Genomic DNA, 18,232 nt, shown 5'->3' on the forward strand with positions numbered 1-18,232 from the left:
CCCATAATCAATTCACCTGTTTCTGTCTGTAGGGGACCTACATTTGTCTTAACCAATCTTTTTCTTTTCACATATCTATAAAAGCTTTTACAGTCAGTTTTTATGTTCCCTGCCAGGTTTCTCTCATAATCTTTTTTCCCTTTCCTAATTAAGCCCTTTGTCCTCTTCTGCTGGACTCTGAATTTCTCCCGCTTTTTCTGGCTAATTTGTATGCTTCTTCTTTGGAATTGATACTATCCCTAATTTCCCTTGTCAGCCATGGGTGCACTACCTTCCCTGATTTATTTTTTTGCCAAACTGGGATGAACAATTGTTGTAGTTCATCCATGCGATCTTTAAATGCTTGCCATTGCATATCCACCATCAACCCTTTAAGTATCATTTGCCGGTCTATCTTAGCTCATTCACGTCTCATACCTTCAAATTTTACCTTTCTTTAAGTTCAGAACCTTTGTTTCTGAATTAACTATGTCCCTCTCCATCTTAATGAAGAATTCCACCATATTATGGTCACTCTTACCCAAGGGGCTTCTCACGACAAGATTGCTAATTAACCCTTTCTCATTGCTCAATACCCAGTCTAGAATAGCCTGCTCTCTAGGTGGTTCCTCGACATGTTGGTTCAAAAAGCCATCCTGCATACATTCCAAGAAATCCTCTTCCTCAGCATCCTTACCAATTTTGGGGGATCTGTCCTCAGCCAAGCATGTGAATGCAATTATGAAGAAAGCTTGACAGTGCATCTGCTTCCTTAGAAGTTTGTGAAGGTTTGGCATGACATCAAAGCTTTGACAAACTTCTGTATATGTTTAATGGAGAGTATATTGATTGGTTGCATCATAGCTTGGTATGGAAATGCCATTGCCCTTTCATGGAAAATCCTACAAAAAGTAGTGGATGTGGCCCAGTCCATCATGGGTAATACCCTCGCCACCATTGTACACATTTACAGAGTTTTGTCACAGGAAAGCAGCATCTATCATTGGGGACCCCCACAACCCAGGTCATGCTCTCTTCTCACTGCTGCCATCATGAAGAAGATGCAGGAGCCACAGGACTCGCACCACCATGTTGAAGAACAGTTTTTACCCCTTGACCATCAGGCACAAATGACCAAAGATGATAACTTCACTCATCTTCATTTCATCACTGACTCCTCCAACAACCTATGGACTCACTTACAAGGACTCTTCATCTCTTGTTGTCTATTTATTGCTTGTTTATTTATTATCGATTTTTTTTTTTCTTTTGTATTTGCACTGTTTGTTGTCTTTTGCACACTGGTTGTCTGCCCTGTTGGTGTGGTCTTTCATTGATTCCGTTATGGGTTGAGTATGCCTGCAAGAAAATGAATCTCAGGCTTCTATATGGTGTCATATATGTACTTTGATAATAAACTTACTTTGAACTTTGGATTCTCTCTAAGGCAGTAAATCTTTCCTTGGATACAAGTCCCAAAATTGGTCATAATATTCCCATGTGCGATCTTAACAGCACCTTATAAAGTCTCAGTAATAAATCCTTATTTTTGCATTTTACTCCTTTGAAATTACTGCTAACATTGCTTAACTCTTTATTCTAGGTTTCTAGTATCTGCAGTTTTTTTTTAAAGTTTACTGTAACATTTTGACTGATTACGTTCTGTCAACTCAACCTGCAAGTTAACCTGAAGAAAATTCTGAACTCGGACTTCCAAATCCTTTTGCACCGCTGATTTCCAAATTTTCTCTCTATTTAGAAAATAGTCTACATCTATGTTCCTGCCAAAGTGTATCTCTCACTTTCCTACTCAATCTCCCAACTGCCCAAATCCTTCAGCAGACCACTCCTTCTGCGATATTACTTGTTCCTTCGCCCATCTTGGTACTGTCTGCAAACTTGGCCATATTTCCTTCATCCAGGTCATTAACATATAAAGTAACTAAGTTGTGTTCCCAATCCTGACTCCTGCAGTAGTTCGCTAGGCACTGGCAGCCATCCTGAAGATGAATCTCCCACTACTGCTTCTCATCGTTATTTTGTTACCTGTACTTCCCAGCAGTGTCTTATGCCACTTTTCTGCCCAGTTAGACAGTACATTGCTACTTCCATGCAGTCTGATAATAATGTATTCCCTATCAACCATATACTTGTTTTTGTATAATGCTTATCTTGCTTCACTGCAAGCCAATTCATTCATGTGTATCTCATAAATCAAGATATATGGAACTGATTTCTGCAATATCTCCCTGGAATTGGTCGTCTACTCAAATATCAGCTGCCATTATCATTTGTCACAGATCCAATTAATCTTCCTATTTAAATTTATAGGTTGTTAGTTTTGAGTATACCCTGTGAAGGCTTGATATAAGTCTTGTCTTCTACATAATCACCTATGATGCCCTCATTTATACCGCTTTACCCAAATGTAGCTAGCCTCATTAACTGACCTTCATGTTTCTAATTGACAATTGTCTGTCAGAATGCTTCAGTAAAAGTATTTGTCCTCTGAGATTATACTAAAACTCAAAATAAAATGGAGATGCTGGAAATCTGAATCAAAAGCAAAAATGCTGAAACACAGATCAGGTAGCATTTATGGAAGGAGGAATGTGGATCACTAGATTCCTGGTTCTGACGAAAGATTTTGAGTCTAGAACATTTTCTTCACTCTCGTGCTCTTGGGCCTACTAGCACTTTCTGCTTTTGTGTCAAGATTAGACTTACAATTTTTTGTACTATTGGTTTTGCTTTCTCTGTTCGATTAATAAACTTACTTTAAACATTAACTAGTGACATAGTACAAATGTCACCATATACTACCCTGAGATTATTTTGTTTGTCGGCATTCAAATTTATTGTCTTTCAACTGTATGCATGTATATCATCAAACAAAACAACGTTCCTCTGGACCAAGGTGCACAACATAGTACATAACCCACAACACAAAGTAATATTACCAAAAATAAAGTAACAAATAATAAAAATGTATTCTAGAAGATTGATATTTGGCACGAGGTACATTTATGACACAAAATTTAAAAACTAAACAGTACAATACTATCGGCATATCCTAAGTGTTAAGATCTGGGCGTAGCAGGGAGTTCAGTAAGACCATAAGCCATAGAAGCAGAATTAGACCATTCAGCCCATCAAGTCTGCTCCACCATTCCATCATGGCTGATCCTGGATCCCACATAACCACATACACCTGCCTTCTTGCCATATCCCTTGATGCTCTGACCCATCAGGAAGCTTTCAACTTCCTCCTTAAATATACCCATGGCCTTCGCTATAGTCTGTGGCACAGCAATCCACGGATTTACTACTCTCTGGCTAAAAAAAAAATCCTCCTTACCTCTGTTCTAAAAGGTCGCCCCTCAATTTTGAGGCTGTGCCTCCAGTTCTGGATACTCCCACCATAGGAAACATCCTCTTCACATGCACCTTATCTACTCTTTTCCACATTCAGTAGGTTTCAGTGAGATCCCCCACATTCATTTAAACTCCAGTGAGTACAGACTCAAAAGCTGCCAAATGCTCATCAAATGTTAACCCCTTTCTTCCCGGAATCAACCTTGTGAACCTCCTCTGGACTCGCTCCGACAGGAACATAGTAGTCTCGCGGCCTGGGGAAAGAAGCTGTGTCCCATTCTAATAGTTACCTTCTCCTAATGCTGTGGTACATCCTGCATGATGGTAGCGGTTCAAAGGGATTGTGGGATAGATGGGAGGGATCCTTAATGCTAAGGGCTCTGTACTCTTGATAAATATCTAGATGGGTGGAAGAGAGAGCCCGATGATCCTCTCAGTAGTCCTCAATTTTTTGTAACCTGGTACTTGTAACTCTCCATGGAGGAGCTGTTTATGTGCAGTGAAAAGTGCACATAAATACACTGTAAATACAAAGAAACAAAATGGGAAAAACTGCACACAAGGCGGACAAGCAACCAGTATGCAAAAAGAAACAACTATTTGTGCAAATAATAAAAGGAAAAGGACAAAATAATAATAAGTAATAAACATTGAGAACATGAGTTGTAGAGTCCTTGAAACTGAGTCCATTGACAAAGAATCACTTTATTGTTGCAGTGAGTGAAGTTACCTCACTCTGGTTCAGGAGTCTAATGTTTGAGGAATAATAATAGTTCTTTAATCTGGTGGTCTGAGTCCTTTGGTTCGTGTACCTCCTTCCTGATAGCAGCGAGATGCAAGCATGGCTTGGCTAGTGGGGTCCTTGAAGTATGCTCCTTTCCCGCAACAGTATTCCTTGTAGATGTGCTCAACAGTGGGAGAGGGATTTGCCTATGATGGAGTAGTCTGTATCCACTCCTTCGTTTAAACATTTTCATTACTGGGTATCGGTGTTTCCGTGTTAGGCCATGATGGAACCAGTGAGGATACCCTGCACCGTGCACTTAGAGAAGTTTGTTGAAAGTTTTTGATGGTATGCTGAATCTTCGCAAACTTCCACGAAAGAGGTGCTGTTGGACCTTCTTTGTTAAGGCACATATGTGTTGGACCCAGGACAGATCCTCTGAAATTATAATATCAAGGAATTTAATATTACTGATGCTTTCTACCTCTGACCCACTGATGAGGACTGGCCCATGGACCTCTAGTTTCCTCCTGCTGTAGTCAATAGTCAACTCTGGTTTTGCTGACGTTGAGTGAGACGTTGGTGTGGCACTCTTCAGCCATATTTTCAGTCTCCCTCTTCTTCAGCATCGTTGATTTGGCAAACAACAGTGGTATTGTCAACAAACTCAAGTATTGCATAGGTGCTATACTTGGTATAAAGGGAGTAGAGCAAATGGCTAAGCACACAGCTTTGTGCATCTGTGCTGGTAGTGATTGTGGAAGGTAATAATTAAATCACCTTAACACGACTGCTTGGAGATAACTAGAAAATAATTTGTAAGCCAAGTGATATTTTTCATAAATATATCCGGCGTCTATTTTTATTAGGTACCACATGTACCTAATAAATAGGCTACCAACTATATGTTCGTTGTCTTCTGTTGCTGTAGCCCTTCCATTTCAGTAGATGTGTTGAGTGTTCAGCTGCTCTTCTGCACACCACTGTAGTAACACATAATTATTTGAGTTACTGTCACCTTCCTGACATCTTGAACCAGTCTGGCCATTCTCCTCTGACCTCTCGCATCATCAAGTCATCTTTGTCCACAGAACTGCTGCTTGTTGGATGTTTTTTGTTTCTCACACCATTTTCTGTAAACTCCCTGTCAACAACTATTATTCTAAGGTCCAAGTCGCTTAGATTACATTTCTTCCCCATTCTGATGTTTGGTCTGAACAATTGAACCTCTTGATCATGTCTGCTTGCTCTTATGCATTGAGTTGCTGCTGCATGATTGGCTGGTTAGATATCTGTATTAATGAGCAGGCATGCCTAATAATGTAGCCACTGAATGTATATGCTACAAATGCAAATGGTTGTAAATTCACATTGGATGGCCAAGAATATGTTAACAGTTTGCCTTGAAAGCAAATAATTTAGCAGCTGGATTACAGTTGGACTTATTCTAGGAAAGTTGAAACCAATCAAGAGGATTTGAATAGCTAGGATAGAAATGCAACTTCAGTTATATAATTGTTTACACAAATGCAGGGATAATGAATGGATTTTCTATTAAAAATTGGGAAATGTCTGTAATCATTGATATTTTTATCTTGCAGAGATAACAAAAATAGAGGCAGGAGAAGGAAGTGATGAGGAGAAGTTTGTGGATGTTGTCAGTAATAAAAACATGAAGCTCGCTCAAAAAGTGTTAATTCCTGTTAAACAATTTCCAAAGGTAAGCAACTAGATTACATTCATTTTTGGGGGGGAGAAAAGGATTTTGGTTTGAATTCCACTAAATAGTTTAAAGACTATACTGTAGATAATGAAACATAGGAGTAAGCAAATTGATTCTTTTAATTTTTGGTTGTGCGACTTGCATATTGTTGTGATTTATAAAGGGATTTGCAGGGCTTTAGTTTTTGATTTGTTTCATATTGTTATTGAGCACTACATTACCGAAACTAGTTTATCTAGTCTATGCCAAACTTTTATTCTGCCCAGGATCATCGACTTGCACCTCTGTACCCCTCCCCTCTATGTACTTATCCAAACTTTTCTTAAATGCTGAAATCGAATTTACATCCACCAGTTGTGCTGGTAGCTCATTCCATACTCGCCACCCTCTGAGTGAAGATCCTCTTCCTGATTCCCTTAAACATTTCATCTTTCACCCTTAGCCCATGACCTCAGTGGAAATAACCTGCTTGCATTTACCTTATCTGCACCCCTCATAATTTGTATACCTCTAACAAATCTCCCTTCATTCTCTTATGCTCTGGAGAATGAAGTCCGAACCGATTCAAACTTTCTCTATATCTCAGACCCTCAAGTCCTGGCAACATCCTTGTAAATTTTCTGTGTTCTTTCAATCTTACTGATATCTTTCCTGTAGATAGTTGACCAGAATTGCACATAGTACTTTAAATTAAGCCTCACCAGCATATTATACAGCTTCAACATAACATCCCAATGCCAGTACTCGTACTTTGATTTATGAAGGCCCATGTACCAAAAGCTCTTTTTATGACCCTAACTATCCATGACGTCACTTTCAGGGAATCTGGATTCCCAGATTCCTCTATGCTATTGCACTCCTCGGTGCCCTACTATTCACTGTTCAAGTTCTACCTTGGATGTCCTCCCAATGTGCAACAACTCGTACTTCTCTGCATTAAACTCCATCTGCCATTTTTTTGGCCTCTTGTTCCAGCGGGCCCAGATCCCATTGCAAGCTTTAGCCTTCCTCTCTGTCCATTACCCACCCCACCCCCCCCCCCAGTCTTGGTGTCATCTGCAAATATACTGATCCAGTTTTATCACATTGTCATCCAAGTCATTGAAACAGATTGCAAACATTGTTTTTAGTACCTTATTTTGTTTCTTCCCAATTTTTTTATTGGATAGTAGACAACATAATTTACCATGGTTTTAAGTTTTTTGTTTAGGAATTTTACTTTCAAAGATCATACCACTTGACACAAATGTAACCAGGGCTTTGTATTAAGTCTTCATTAGTTCATTGTGCTTCAACAGGAGTTCTGCCAGTTGGAAATAAAAATCTTCCCTGGTAGACCAGCACTATCCAGCCATTAGTTTGGTTTACTACTTTTGATTTGTATTATGATTAAGAATCAATACTTTCAGTGCAAATTCTAATCTGGTTGCTAAGATGACGGTGAAATCATTTTCTGCAAATGTGTAAAATCTCTTAAACAGCAAAAATTGCTGTAACTAAATGGTGTGAAACTAAGCAGTTTGTTGGAAAGGATGTGCTATGTTAGAACAGTATTGCATTTGAATTTGGGGGGAACACGGTAATGCTTTTGTTGCTTTATTCTATTTATTAAAATAACAATAGCCAATAACTTGATTTTGATGTTGGAGAAATTATGTTGACGTTTGATGTGTTTACCTCTTGCCAAAGAGTTATACACATCTCTGTGATTTTAAAGTGCACTGAAACTTGAGTGCATTTAAAATCAGGTGTATTTTTTTCCACAGCTATATGCGGTTGAAGATTTGCATTTGTTCCATTTCTTTAACAGATCATGAGAATTTAACTGAGTGTATAGCCCATTTGGTCACTCCTCTATTATTAGGGTGAAAGTGCTACTTTCCTGAATATTCCATGTCCTCTGGTTTCCTTAATGTCTCATATTATATACTTCTCATGTGTATATAAAAAAAAAATTAATTCAAAAGATTTGCCACTTTCTTGAGTGAAGAAACTTCTTTTCCTCTTAAAGTCTATTCCTTATTTTGAGGCTGACTTCAAATTCTGGACTCCTTGGTAAGAGAACATTCCAGCCTGCCAATTCGAGTAAGAATGTTCAATTAGATTTTTTTTCAAGTTCCTTGAATATCATCTAATATGCTTGATATCTCCTCATGTGATAAACCAGACACATTAGAGCTGGTCTAATGAATCTTCACTGTGTTCCATCTGTGGTAGCTGTATCCTTACTGTAGCTGTGTTTCACCTGGACCCTTTATAATTCCTTATTGACGTATTGAAGTTCTCTTGTAATATAAGCTAATATACAATTTGCATCCCAAGTTGCTGCTTGTACCCACACTTTGAGTCTCATAACTTGCTTATGAGCACACTTGGGTACTTTAAATCATTAATGTACTCACACTCTTACTGTGTTTAAAAAAAAATAAATAAACTTGTTTTTTTGCATTATGTGTAGATGAACTTTGGTTATGTTCTCTCCTGTGAACTCAGCTTGTTCGTGTTTCCTGAGGCCTGTTTACGTCGTGTTCCGTACTTTTAAATTTACTATTTAATTTAGTATCACCTGTAAAACTGGAAATAAGTTATTTTATTTCCAAAGACAAATTATTAATCTAGAGGACAAGTATCTTTGTGGGTACTGGTCCCTGTTGTACCCTATCAGAGACTGTATGTGTGTAGGATCTGTTTATTTCCACCCCACTACCACCATTTGATTTAGTTACATGAATGAATTTTCTTTTCTAGTAAACATATTGACCCCAATTCCTTTCATGCTAACTTGTTGAAATCAAAAAGCCCTCCAGAAATTACATGTACCACATCCACTTGGCCCCCTTTGTCCATTCTACTAGTACTAGTCATATCCTCAAAGAATAGTTCATTCGACTATTCTACAACTATTTTCTTTTCAAGGTATTCTTTTGTTACATCATTCATTATGGACTCCAGTAATTTCCTGACGAATGTTAGGATAATTTGCATTTCCTGTCATGAGTCATCTTGTCCCTCTTGTGACCCTGACACACCATCTTTTTTGAATTGCTTGCATGTTTCTACTTTCTTTTTAATGTAATGGTCGAATCAGAGTTATGTTATCCTAAAAGTTCCTAATGGTATTCTTACTCATACAACATCTTTGCTTCTTCAGGTCATTAATTCCTCTCCCTCCCCCAGCATTGGCTTCCATTACGATGTAGAGCTGTACTCCTGAACCTCCATTCTAAGTATTCCCACATCCCCACTCCATTCTTCCTGTCTGTTGGAAGAACATGTTCATCCCCATCCCAGCCTCTGATCCTCCTTATCTCCTTTGTTTCTTTTCTCAGGATCCCCAATTAACTGTACAAATTATTAAATATGGGAATATCCAACCACGCTACCCAATTTACCATTTCTTTGCCCAATTTGGCACTTGTTGATCTTGACTCTTGTCCTTGTAAGTAGAATACTTGAGCTTTATTTGCAAGTGAATTTTATTGCTGTGGGGGATGGACCAAATTTGACTGCATTAAATTCTTGAGCGACTATATTTCGTTCTAAGACCTTAATGTTTTCTGTATTTCGGGGAAAGTGTTTTAAGTTATTTAGTTTAAATGATGTAACATAAATTTTCAAGCTCTCATGCCCATCAAGGGCAGGAAGAAGACAGGGATTCAAATCTTAACATTTCAAGACCTTACATCCTGGCATTCTTGATCTCTAATATTAACAATGACAATTCTGGAACATGTAAAGACTCCTAAGAAAAATGTGCATCTTTGAGTCTTTTATTATGTGGGAAACACCGCAGAAAGCCAAAATAGAAATGTGGTAGCTAGATGCATTTATGTTTTTTCTGAATTTGGTTGAAAGGTAAATATTTCACTTTACACTGGATAGAACTCTGCTGCTATCCATTGAAACGCTTTAAGTTTTTCTGAGGGGGTGTAAAGGACTCCACTTAGTTTTAGCTGAAAATTGTATCTCAGGAATTACAGAATGAAAACATCAGCCTAGATTTTCCCCCCCTATTGCTCGTAGAGGAAAAATACTCAAAGTATAAAATAAAAAAAAAGATTGGCTTATAAAATTTTCTATTTCTAAAGATTACTTTGAGAAAAATATTTTGGGGCAAAATAATAGGCTTTTATTTATGTCCTGCATACTTTGTGCATCTGAATACAACCTAACTAGCTTTAGTTTATTAAATAAAGAATCAGTGCATTTATTGATGATGATTTAGTGGTGGTAACCACTAAGTGCTAGTGATAACAGCTGTTTGTTCTTCCCTGATGGTCTGCGTGCAATAAGAAAATAATAATGAGACAGACCTAGAAATGGTATATGAGCCCTTGCAGTCCTCAACATTGACATCAGGCCATGGGCAAGGAAACCATCTACTAATAGTATCTACTAGCCTCTCTCAACTAATGAATTTGTACTTCACTCATTTTCAATGGCATTTGGAAGAAACACTGGAAGTAGAAAGGGTTCTGGGTTGGAGACTTCAGTCTCTATTGGTAAGATTGGCTGCTGCTTGCGAGTGCTGCCTAAATTCTGAAGGTCATGATTTCCAGACCAGGTCTGTGCAGGTAGTGGGTGAACTGATATGAGGCATAATTCAACTTGACCTTGTCTATACAATCTTAACCTTTGATACTGGCACCTTTCCATTCTGTTAGAAATGATTACAAGTGAAGAGACGGTTACCCTTTTCACGGCCACCTAGCCTTCATCTTCTTTTGTGCTACTACAATTGTGCTAAATGAGAAAGACTGAACAGATGTGGCAGCTGAAAACTGGGCATTCGTCAGGCATAAAGCAGAACTGCACACCTCCATAATTAGAAACCTTGGCCTAGGTATATCCCTAATCTAGAACATAGAACACCTACAGAATAATACAGGTCCTTCGGTCCACAAAGCTGTGCCGAACATGTCCTTACCTTAGAAATTACCTAGGGTTACCCATAGCCCTCTATTTTTCCAAGCTCCATGTACCTATTCAAGAGTCTCTTAAAAGACCCTATCATATCTGCCTCCGCCACCGTCTCAGGCAGCCCATTCCATGCATTCACATTAAAAAAAAAACCTGCATTAAAAAAAAATCTTACCCCTGACATCTCCTCTGTACCTACTTCCAAGCACCTTAAAACTGTACCCTCTCGTGCCAGCCATCTCAGCCCTGGGAAAAAGCCTCTGACTATCCACATGATCAATGCCTCTCATCATCTCATACACCTCTATCAGGTCACCTCTCATATTCCGTCACTCCAAGGAAAGAAGGCCGAGTTCATTCAATATTCTATTCTCATAAGGCATGCTCCCCAATCCAGGCAACATTCTTGTAAATCTCCTCTGCACCCTTTTTTTGGTTTCCCTATCCTTCCTACAGTGAGGCGACCAGAACTGAGCACAGTACTCCAAGTGGGGTCTGACCAGGGTCCTATATAGTTGCAACATTACCGCTGGGCTCCTAAACTCAGTCCTACAATTGAGGAAGGCCAGTGCACTATATGCCTTCATAACCACAAAGTCAACCTGTGCAGCAGCTTTGAGTGTCCTATGGACTTGGACCCCAAGATCCCTCTGATCCTCCATACTGTCAAGAGTCTTACCATTAATACTATATTCTGCCATCATATTTGACGTACCAAAATGAACTACCTCACACTTATCTGGGTTGAACTCCATCTGCCACTTCTTAGCCCAGTTTTGCATTCTATGAAGGTCCCGCTGACAGACCTCCACACTATCTCCACACACCCCCATCTTTTGTGTCATCAGCAAATTTAATAACTCATCCCTCCACTTCCTCATTCAGGTCATTTATGAAAATATAATAGTAATCTATTGTTATTAAGGCAGGAGATCCACCCTGGTTCTGTGAGGACTGCAGAGGGTATGCAGGGAGTAACTGTAGGCTTGCATTAAAAAATACTGGTTTAGTGAGGTTGTAATATGACCTAACTTAAGATTCAAAATCAGCTTGTAGTAAATAGAATAAAGTGTTCTTGCAACTAATGGGTCAGGATCTACAATCCTGAATGGTGATAGACAGTTACACAGCCGAGGAGGATGCTCCATCTTCAACAGTAGTGAGGCCCACTTTAATGCAGCCAAGAGAAATTAATACATATCTCTGTCTCTGTTTTCTCCTGAGTTTTCCACCATCACGTAACCCAGTTTTTAGGCAATTCAGTTCATCTATTGGATTTCAGACCAGGTAATCATTACCCCATCAGCAAAATGATAGAGACTTTGTCTACAATTTTATTAACTGCCTCTTGTTTACTGATGCAAAATGGGCTTTGTCAGCCTTCATATAACTATGAGTCAAAAAACTGGATTCCAGAAATTTGCTGACTCTGATTGTATTAAAGAATCCTGGTTAAGTCAAAGTTGGTAGCTATCAAGGAGAAAACACTTGGTTGGAGTGATGCCACACAAAAGATGATGAAGGGTTTTGGCCCAAAATGTCAAAGTCCTGAAAGGGATCTTGACTGAAACATTAACAGTTTATTCCCCTCTATATATGCTGCCTGACTTGCAGAGTTCCTCCAGTATTTATTTTGTGCATAGTGCTCAAGATTTTCAGCATCTGCAAAATCTTTTGCGTTTACAAAAGACGTTTGTAATCGCTTTCATTGTTCAATTAGCCCAGTCCAGGAGGTTTTGGGGCCCAGTTCTCTTCAGCTGCTTCATCAAACTTGCTTTCTGTCAAAATGTCAAAAATGCGGCTACTCTCTGAATACAGGGCGTTCCCTCGGACCTTGAAGGAGACTGGTGTTGAAATTGCAGGGGCCCTGGCAGAAATATGTTAAATGTCGCTGTCTACAGGTGAGGTGCTGGAGAATTGGTGAGTGGCTCATGTTGTTCTGTTGTTTAAAAAAGGATCGAAAAGTAATCCGGGAAATTATAGGCCAGTAAATTTAACGTCGGTAGTAGGTAAGTTATTGGAGGGAGTACTAAGAGACAGAATCTACAAGCATTTGGATAGACAGGGACTTATTAGGGAGAGTCAATATGGTTTTGTGCGTGGTAGGTCATGTTTGACCAATCTATTGGAGTTTTTTGAGGAGGTTACCACGAAAATAGATGAAGGGAAGACAGTGGATATTGTCTACATGGACTTCAGTAAGGCCTTTAACAAGGTCCCGCATGGGAGGTTAGTTAGGAAAATTCAGTTGCTAGGTATACATGGAGAGGTGGTAAATTGGATTAGACATTGGCTCAATGGAAGAAGCCAAAGAGTGGTAGTAGAGAATTGCTTCTCAGAATGGAGATCTGTGACTAGTGGTGTGCCACAGGGATCAGTGCTGGGTCCATTGTTATTTGTCATCTATATCAATGATCTGGATGATAATGTGGTAAATTGGATCAGCAACTTTGCTAATGATACAAAGATTGGAGGGGTAGTAGACAGTGAGGAAGGTTTTCAGAGCCTGTAGAGGGACTTGGACCAGCTGGAAAAATGGGCTGAAAAATGGCAGATGGAGTTTAATACAGACAAGTGTGAGGTATTGCACGTTGGAAGGACAAACCAAGGTTGAACATACAGGGTTAATGGTAAGGCACTGAGGAGTGCAGTGGAACAGAGGGATCTGGGAATACAGATACAAAATTCCCTAAAAGTGGCGTCACAGGGAGATAGGGTCGTAAAGAGAGCTTTTGGTACATTGGCCTTTATTAATCAAAGTATTGAGTATAAGAGCTGGAATGTTATGATGAGATTGTATAAGGCATTGGTGAGGCTGAATCTGGAGTATTGTGTTCAGTTTTGGTCACCAAATTACAGGAAGGATATAAATAAGGTTGAAAGAGTGCAGAGAAGGTTTACAAGGATGTTGCCGGGACTTGAGAAACTCAGTTACAGAGAAAGGTTGAATAGGTTAGGACTTTATTCCCTGGAGCGTAGAAGAATGAGGGGAGATTTGATAGAGGTATATAAAATTATGATGGGTATAGATAGAGTGAATGCAAGCAGGCTTTTTCCACTGAGACAAGGGGAGAAAAAAACCAGAGGACATGGGTTAAGGGTGAGGGGGGAAAAGTTTAAAGGGAACATTGTGGGGGGGCTTCTTCACACAGAGAGTGGTGGGTGTATGGAATGAGCTGCCAGATGAGGTGGTAAATGCGGGTTCTTTTTTAACATTTAAGAATAAATTGGACAGATACATGGATGGGAGGTGTATGGAGGGATATGGTCCATGTGCAGGTCAGTGGGACTAGGCAGAAAATGGTTCGGCACAGCCAAGAAGGGCCAAAAGGCCTGTTTCTGTGCTGTAGTTTTTATGGTTTATGGTTTACATAATGTTTAATTTTTCACCAGAGTTCAATCAGTTAATACAATAGGACCGGAAGTGAATCAGTCTATACCAGCATACAAGGCCGAGACAACATTCGTACACAGGCTGATCATTGACATTTATTTATGCCGAAACATGGTAGGCAATGTCCAGCTCCATTAAGCAAAAGTCTTGCCATCAACCTCTGGCATTTAGTGGCATTTCCACCTTCAAAGTCTTCCACCATCAAAATCCTCAGGATCACTATCAACCAGAACCTCAATTGGATCAGCTGTATACATACTGAAAGTACTAATCCAAATCAGAGGCTGGGTGCCATGTAGCAAGTGATTGCTCAAAGCCTTCTGCCCATCTATAAGGAAATTGCTGAAGTTAATTCTATAGCACTTCACAAACTCAACAGTCTACCACGAAGATGAACTCTGGCAATCTGAGTTGGGCCACAACTTCATCTGCAATTGCCCTTCCAAATGTTAATCCATCCTTGCTTGCTTCACCATAACTGGTATAACTTCTGGAGAGTCCCACATTAAATGAAATTAGTTGTTCCAGCAAACAGCTCTTCACAATCTCTCAAATACAGTTAGGAATGGGCAGTTAATATTGACTTACCAGTGACATCCAAATTCCCCCCCAAAAATGTATAAATGAAGTGTAGAACGTATAATTTATTTTAATTTGAACAGAAAGTACTGAGAATGATTGATTAAATATTAAAATGATCCAGAAATTCTAGTTACTCGTGGGGAAACCAGAACAAGAGAACAGAAGTAACCATATAACATATAATCATATAACAATTACAGCACGGAAACAGGCCATCTCGGCCCTTCTAGTCCGTGCCGAACTCTTACTCTCACCTAGTCCCACCAACCTGCACTCAGCCTATAACCCTCGATTCCTTTCCTGTCCATGTATCTATCCAATTTAACTTTAAATGACAACAACAAACCTGCCTCAACCACTTCTGCTAGAAGCTCGTTCCACACAGCTACCACTCTCTGAGTAAAGAAGTTCCCCCTCATGTTACCCCTAAACTTTTGTGCTTTAACTCTCAACTCATGTCCTCTTGTTTGAATCTCCCGCACTCTCAATGGAAAAAACCTATCCACGTCAACTCTATCTGTCCCCCTCATAATTTTAAATACCTCTATCAAGTCCCCCCTCAACCTTCTACGCTCCAAAGAATAAAGACCTAACTTGTTCAACCTTTTGTATTAGATTAAAACCAGCCCATTAAGCAGTGAAATCAGGACAACATAAAACAAAATGCTGGAGGAACTCAGCAAGTCAGACTGGGGAATAAACTGTTGATATTTTGAGCTGAGACCCTTCATCAGGACTGGAAAGGAAGAGGGAAGAAGCCAAAATAAGGAGGTGGGTGGAGGTGAAGGAATACAAGCTAATGACAGCAGTCCCCAACCACTGGGCCGCAAAGCATGTGCTACTGGGCCGCGAGGAAACGATACGAGTCAGCTGCACCTTTCCTCATTCCCTGTCACGCACTGTTGAACTTGGTTGCCAACTGTCCTGTATTTGCCGGGACATTCCGTATATTGGGCTAAATTGGTTTCTCCCATACGAGACCACCCTTGTCCCATATATCCCCCGCTAAGGTAGAATGTTCCTATGAAACCTTTCGTGCCAAAATGTTGTAAAGCGAAGAAGCAATTAGCATTTATTTATATGGGAAAATTTTTTGAGCGTTCCCAGATCCAAAAAAACCTACCAAATCATACCAAATAACACACAAAACCTAAAATAATACTAACACATCGTAAAAACAAGAATGATATGATAAGTGCACAGCCTATATAAAGTAGAAATAATGTATGTACAGTGTAGTCAGGAAGATTAAGCCAAAACCGATCTGTGGGTAAAAAATCGACACGTACACGTATGCGCACGTCACATACGCACACGTTACGCATGCGCACACAGGTGCCCACGCAAGGCTTCATGGTCATGGTAGTCTTTCCTGGGGTAAACACAAGTGTCCTGGGATTTGACTGCTACTTTTGTCCCTTATTTGGGAGTGAGAAAGTTGGCAACTATAACTGTAAAAGACATGTTGATGTGAGTTTAACCCTACTTGAACACCCCCCCCCCCCCCCGTGACAGGTCAGCAAAATATTGTCAATATTAAACCGGTCTGCGAGCAAAAAGGTTGGGGACCCTTGCTAATAAGATTGTAGGTGAATTTGGGTGGGTGGGGGAGAGAAGACGAAGTAAGAAGAGGGAATCTGATGGGGGAGGTGAGTAGGTGATGGAGAAAAAGGGAGGAGGGGCACTAGAGATGGATATTAGGCAGGTTACAGAAGAGGAGCAAGAGGAGACAAAATGGGGAATGGGAAGGGGCAAGAAATTACTGCAAGTTAGAGACACTGATGTTCATGCACTCAGATTGGATGCTACTCCAATGGAATTTGATGTGTTGCTCCTCCAACCTGAGAGTGGCCTCATCCTGGCATTAGGAGAGGCCACGGATTGACATATGGGATTGGAGAGTGGAATTAAAATGGTTGGTCTTCAGGAAATCCCTCCTGTTGTGCATGGAGCAAAGGTGCTTGACAAAGCAGTCCCCCATTCTATATTAGGCCTCACTGATGTAGAGGAGGCCACACTGGGAAATCAGGATGACTACTTTTACACACAGATTACAAGAAGTCTGGAATTCTCTTGAATATGGGTTTTAAATTGGTTGCAACTTTCAAAGCTTTAGGTCAGCATTAGGTAACAGTATTAAGGGATATGGTATAAAGCAGGCAAGAGAAACTGACATATGGATCACTCATTAGATAGCATGCCTGCAGGGTTAGTGCTTTGTTCAGGGTGTCAGATGTGGGAATCCTGGGAGACCTCCAGCCTCCCTGATGGACACATCTGCGCCAGGTGCACCGAGATGCAGCTCCTTAGAGACCGTGTTAGGGATCTGGAGCTGCAGCTTGATGACCTACTGCTTATTAGGGAAAGTGAAGAGGTGATAGACAGGAGCTACAGGGAGGTAGTCATCCCTAGGCTACAGGGGTCAGAAAACTGGGTGACTGTCAGGAGAGGGAAGCAAAATGCCCGGATAGTGGAGAGCACCCCTGTGGCTGCCCCCCTCAGCAACAAGTATCTCGTTTTGGATGCTGTTGAGGGGGGTGAACTGACAGGATGGCCACAGTGACCGGGTCTCTGGCACTGAGCCTGACGCTGTTGTGCAGGAGGGAAGGAGGGAGGAGAGGAATGCGGTAGTCCTAGGGGATTCCATAGTCAGGGAAACGGGCAGGAGATTCTGTGAGCCTGATAGAGATACCCGCATGGTGTGTTGCCTCCCAGGTGCCAGGGTACGGGATGTCTCGGATCAGGTCCTGAATATTCTGAAGGGAGAGGGCGAGCAGCCAGCTGTCTTGGTAAATGTTGGTACCAATGACATAGATAGTAAAAAGGAGGAGGTCCTGAAGAGAGATTTCCGGGAGTTAGGAAGGAAGCTGAGAAGCAGGACCTCCAGGGTAGTAATCTCAGGATTGCTACCTGTGCCACATGTCAGCGAGGGCAAGAATAGTAGGATCAGGCAGATGAATGTGTGGCTGAGAGACTGGTGCAGGGGGCAGGGCTTTAGATTCTTGGATCATTGGGATCTCTTCTGGGGGAAGTATAATCTGTTCAAAAAGGACGGGTTACACCTGAACCCAAAGGGGACCAATATCCTGGTGGGAAGGTTTAATAGAGCTGTTAGGGAGGGTTTAAACTAACTTGGCACGGGGATGGGAACCGGAATGATAGAGGAGGGAGAAAACAGAAATAAATCTCAGATAGTGAGCAGTTAAGATGTCAGGAAGGACAGGCAGGGGATGAAGCAAATTTGCAGCTATTGGGATGAGTTGCATTGCAATCAAAGCAAAAAGTACCAAATACTGGTCTTAAGGTGTTATACTTAAATGCACGCAGCATAAGGAATAAAGTGGATGATCTTGTCATACAGCGACAGATTGGCAGGTATGATATTATGACCATCACTGAGATGTGGCTAAAAGGATGCATGTCTCTGGGAGCTGAACGTCCAAGGATACACGGTGTATCAAAAGGACAGGTAGGTAGGCAGAGGGGGTGGCGTGGCTTTATTGGTAAGAAATGATATTAAATAGTTAGAAAGGGG

General features: G+C 40.6%; 1 protein-coding gene across 2 annotated transcripts in view; it reads left to right on the forward strand.

Annotated features, from left to right (window-relative positions):
* Window positions 1-18,232, forward strand: part of LOC134351722 (KH domain-containing, RNA-binding, signal transduction-associated protein 3-like) — a 226,406-nt gene that overhangs the window by 64,745 nt on the left and 143,429 nt on the right. For both annotated transcript variants that reach the window (XR_010019243.1, XM_063058289.1), the window contains exon 3: window positions 5,680-5,798. Coding sequence is in view for 1 of the 2 variants with exons in the window: in XM_063058289.1 (XP_062914359.1) it covers window positions 5,680-5,798 (119 nt within the window). In the remaining variant the exon portion in view is untranslated. The remainder of the gene's footprint in view (window positions 1-5,679; window positions 5,799-18,232) is intronic.

This window comes from Mobula hypostoma, chromosome 1 (assembly GCF_963921235.1).
Source record: "Mobula hypostoma chromosome 1, sMobHyp1.1, whole genome shotgun sequence".
NCBI lineage: Eukaryota > Metazoa > Chordata > Chondrichthyes > Myliobatiformes > Myliobatidae > Mobula > Mobula hypostoma.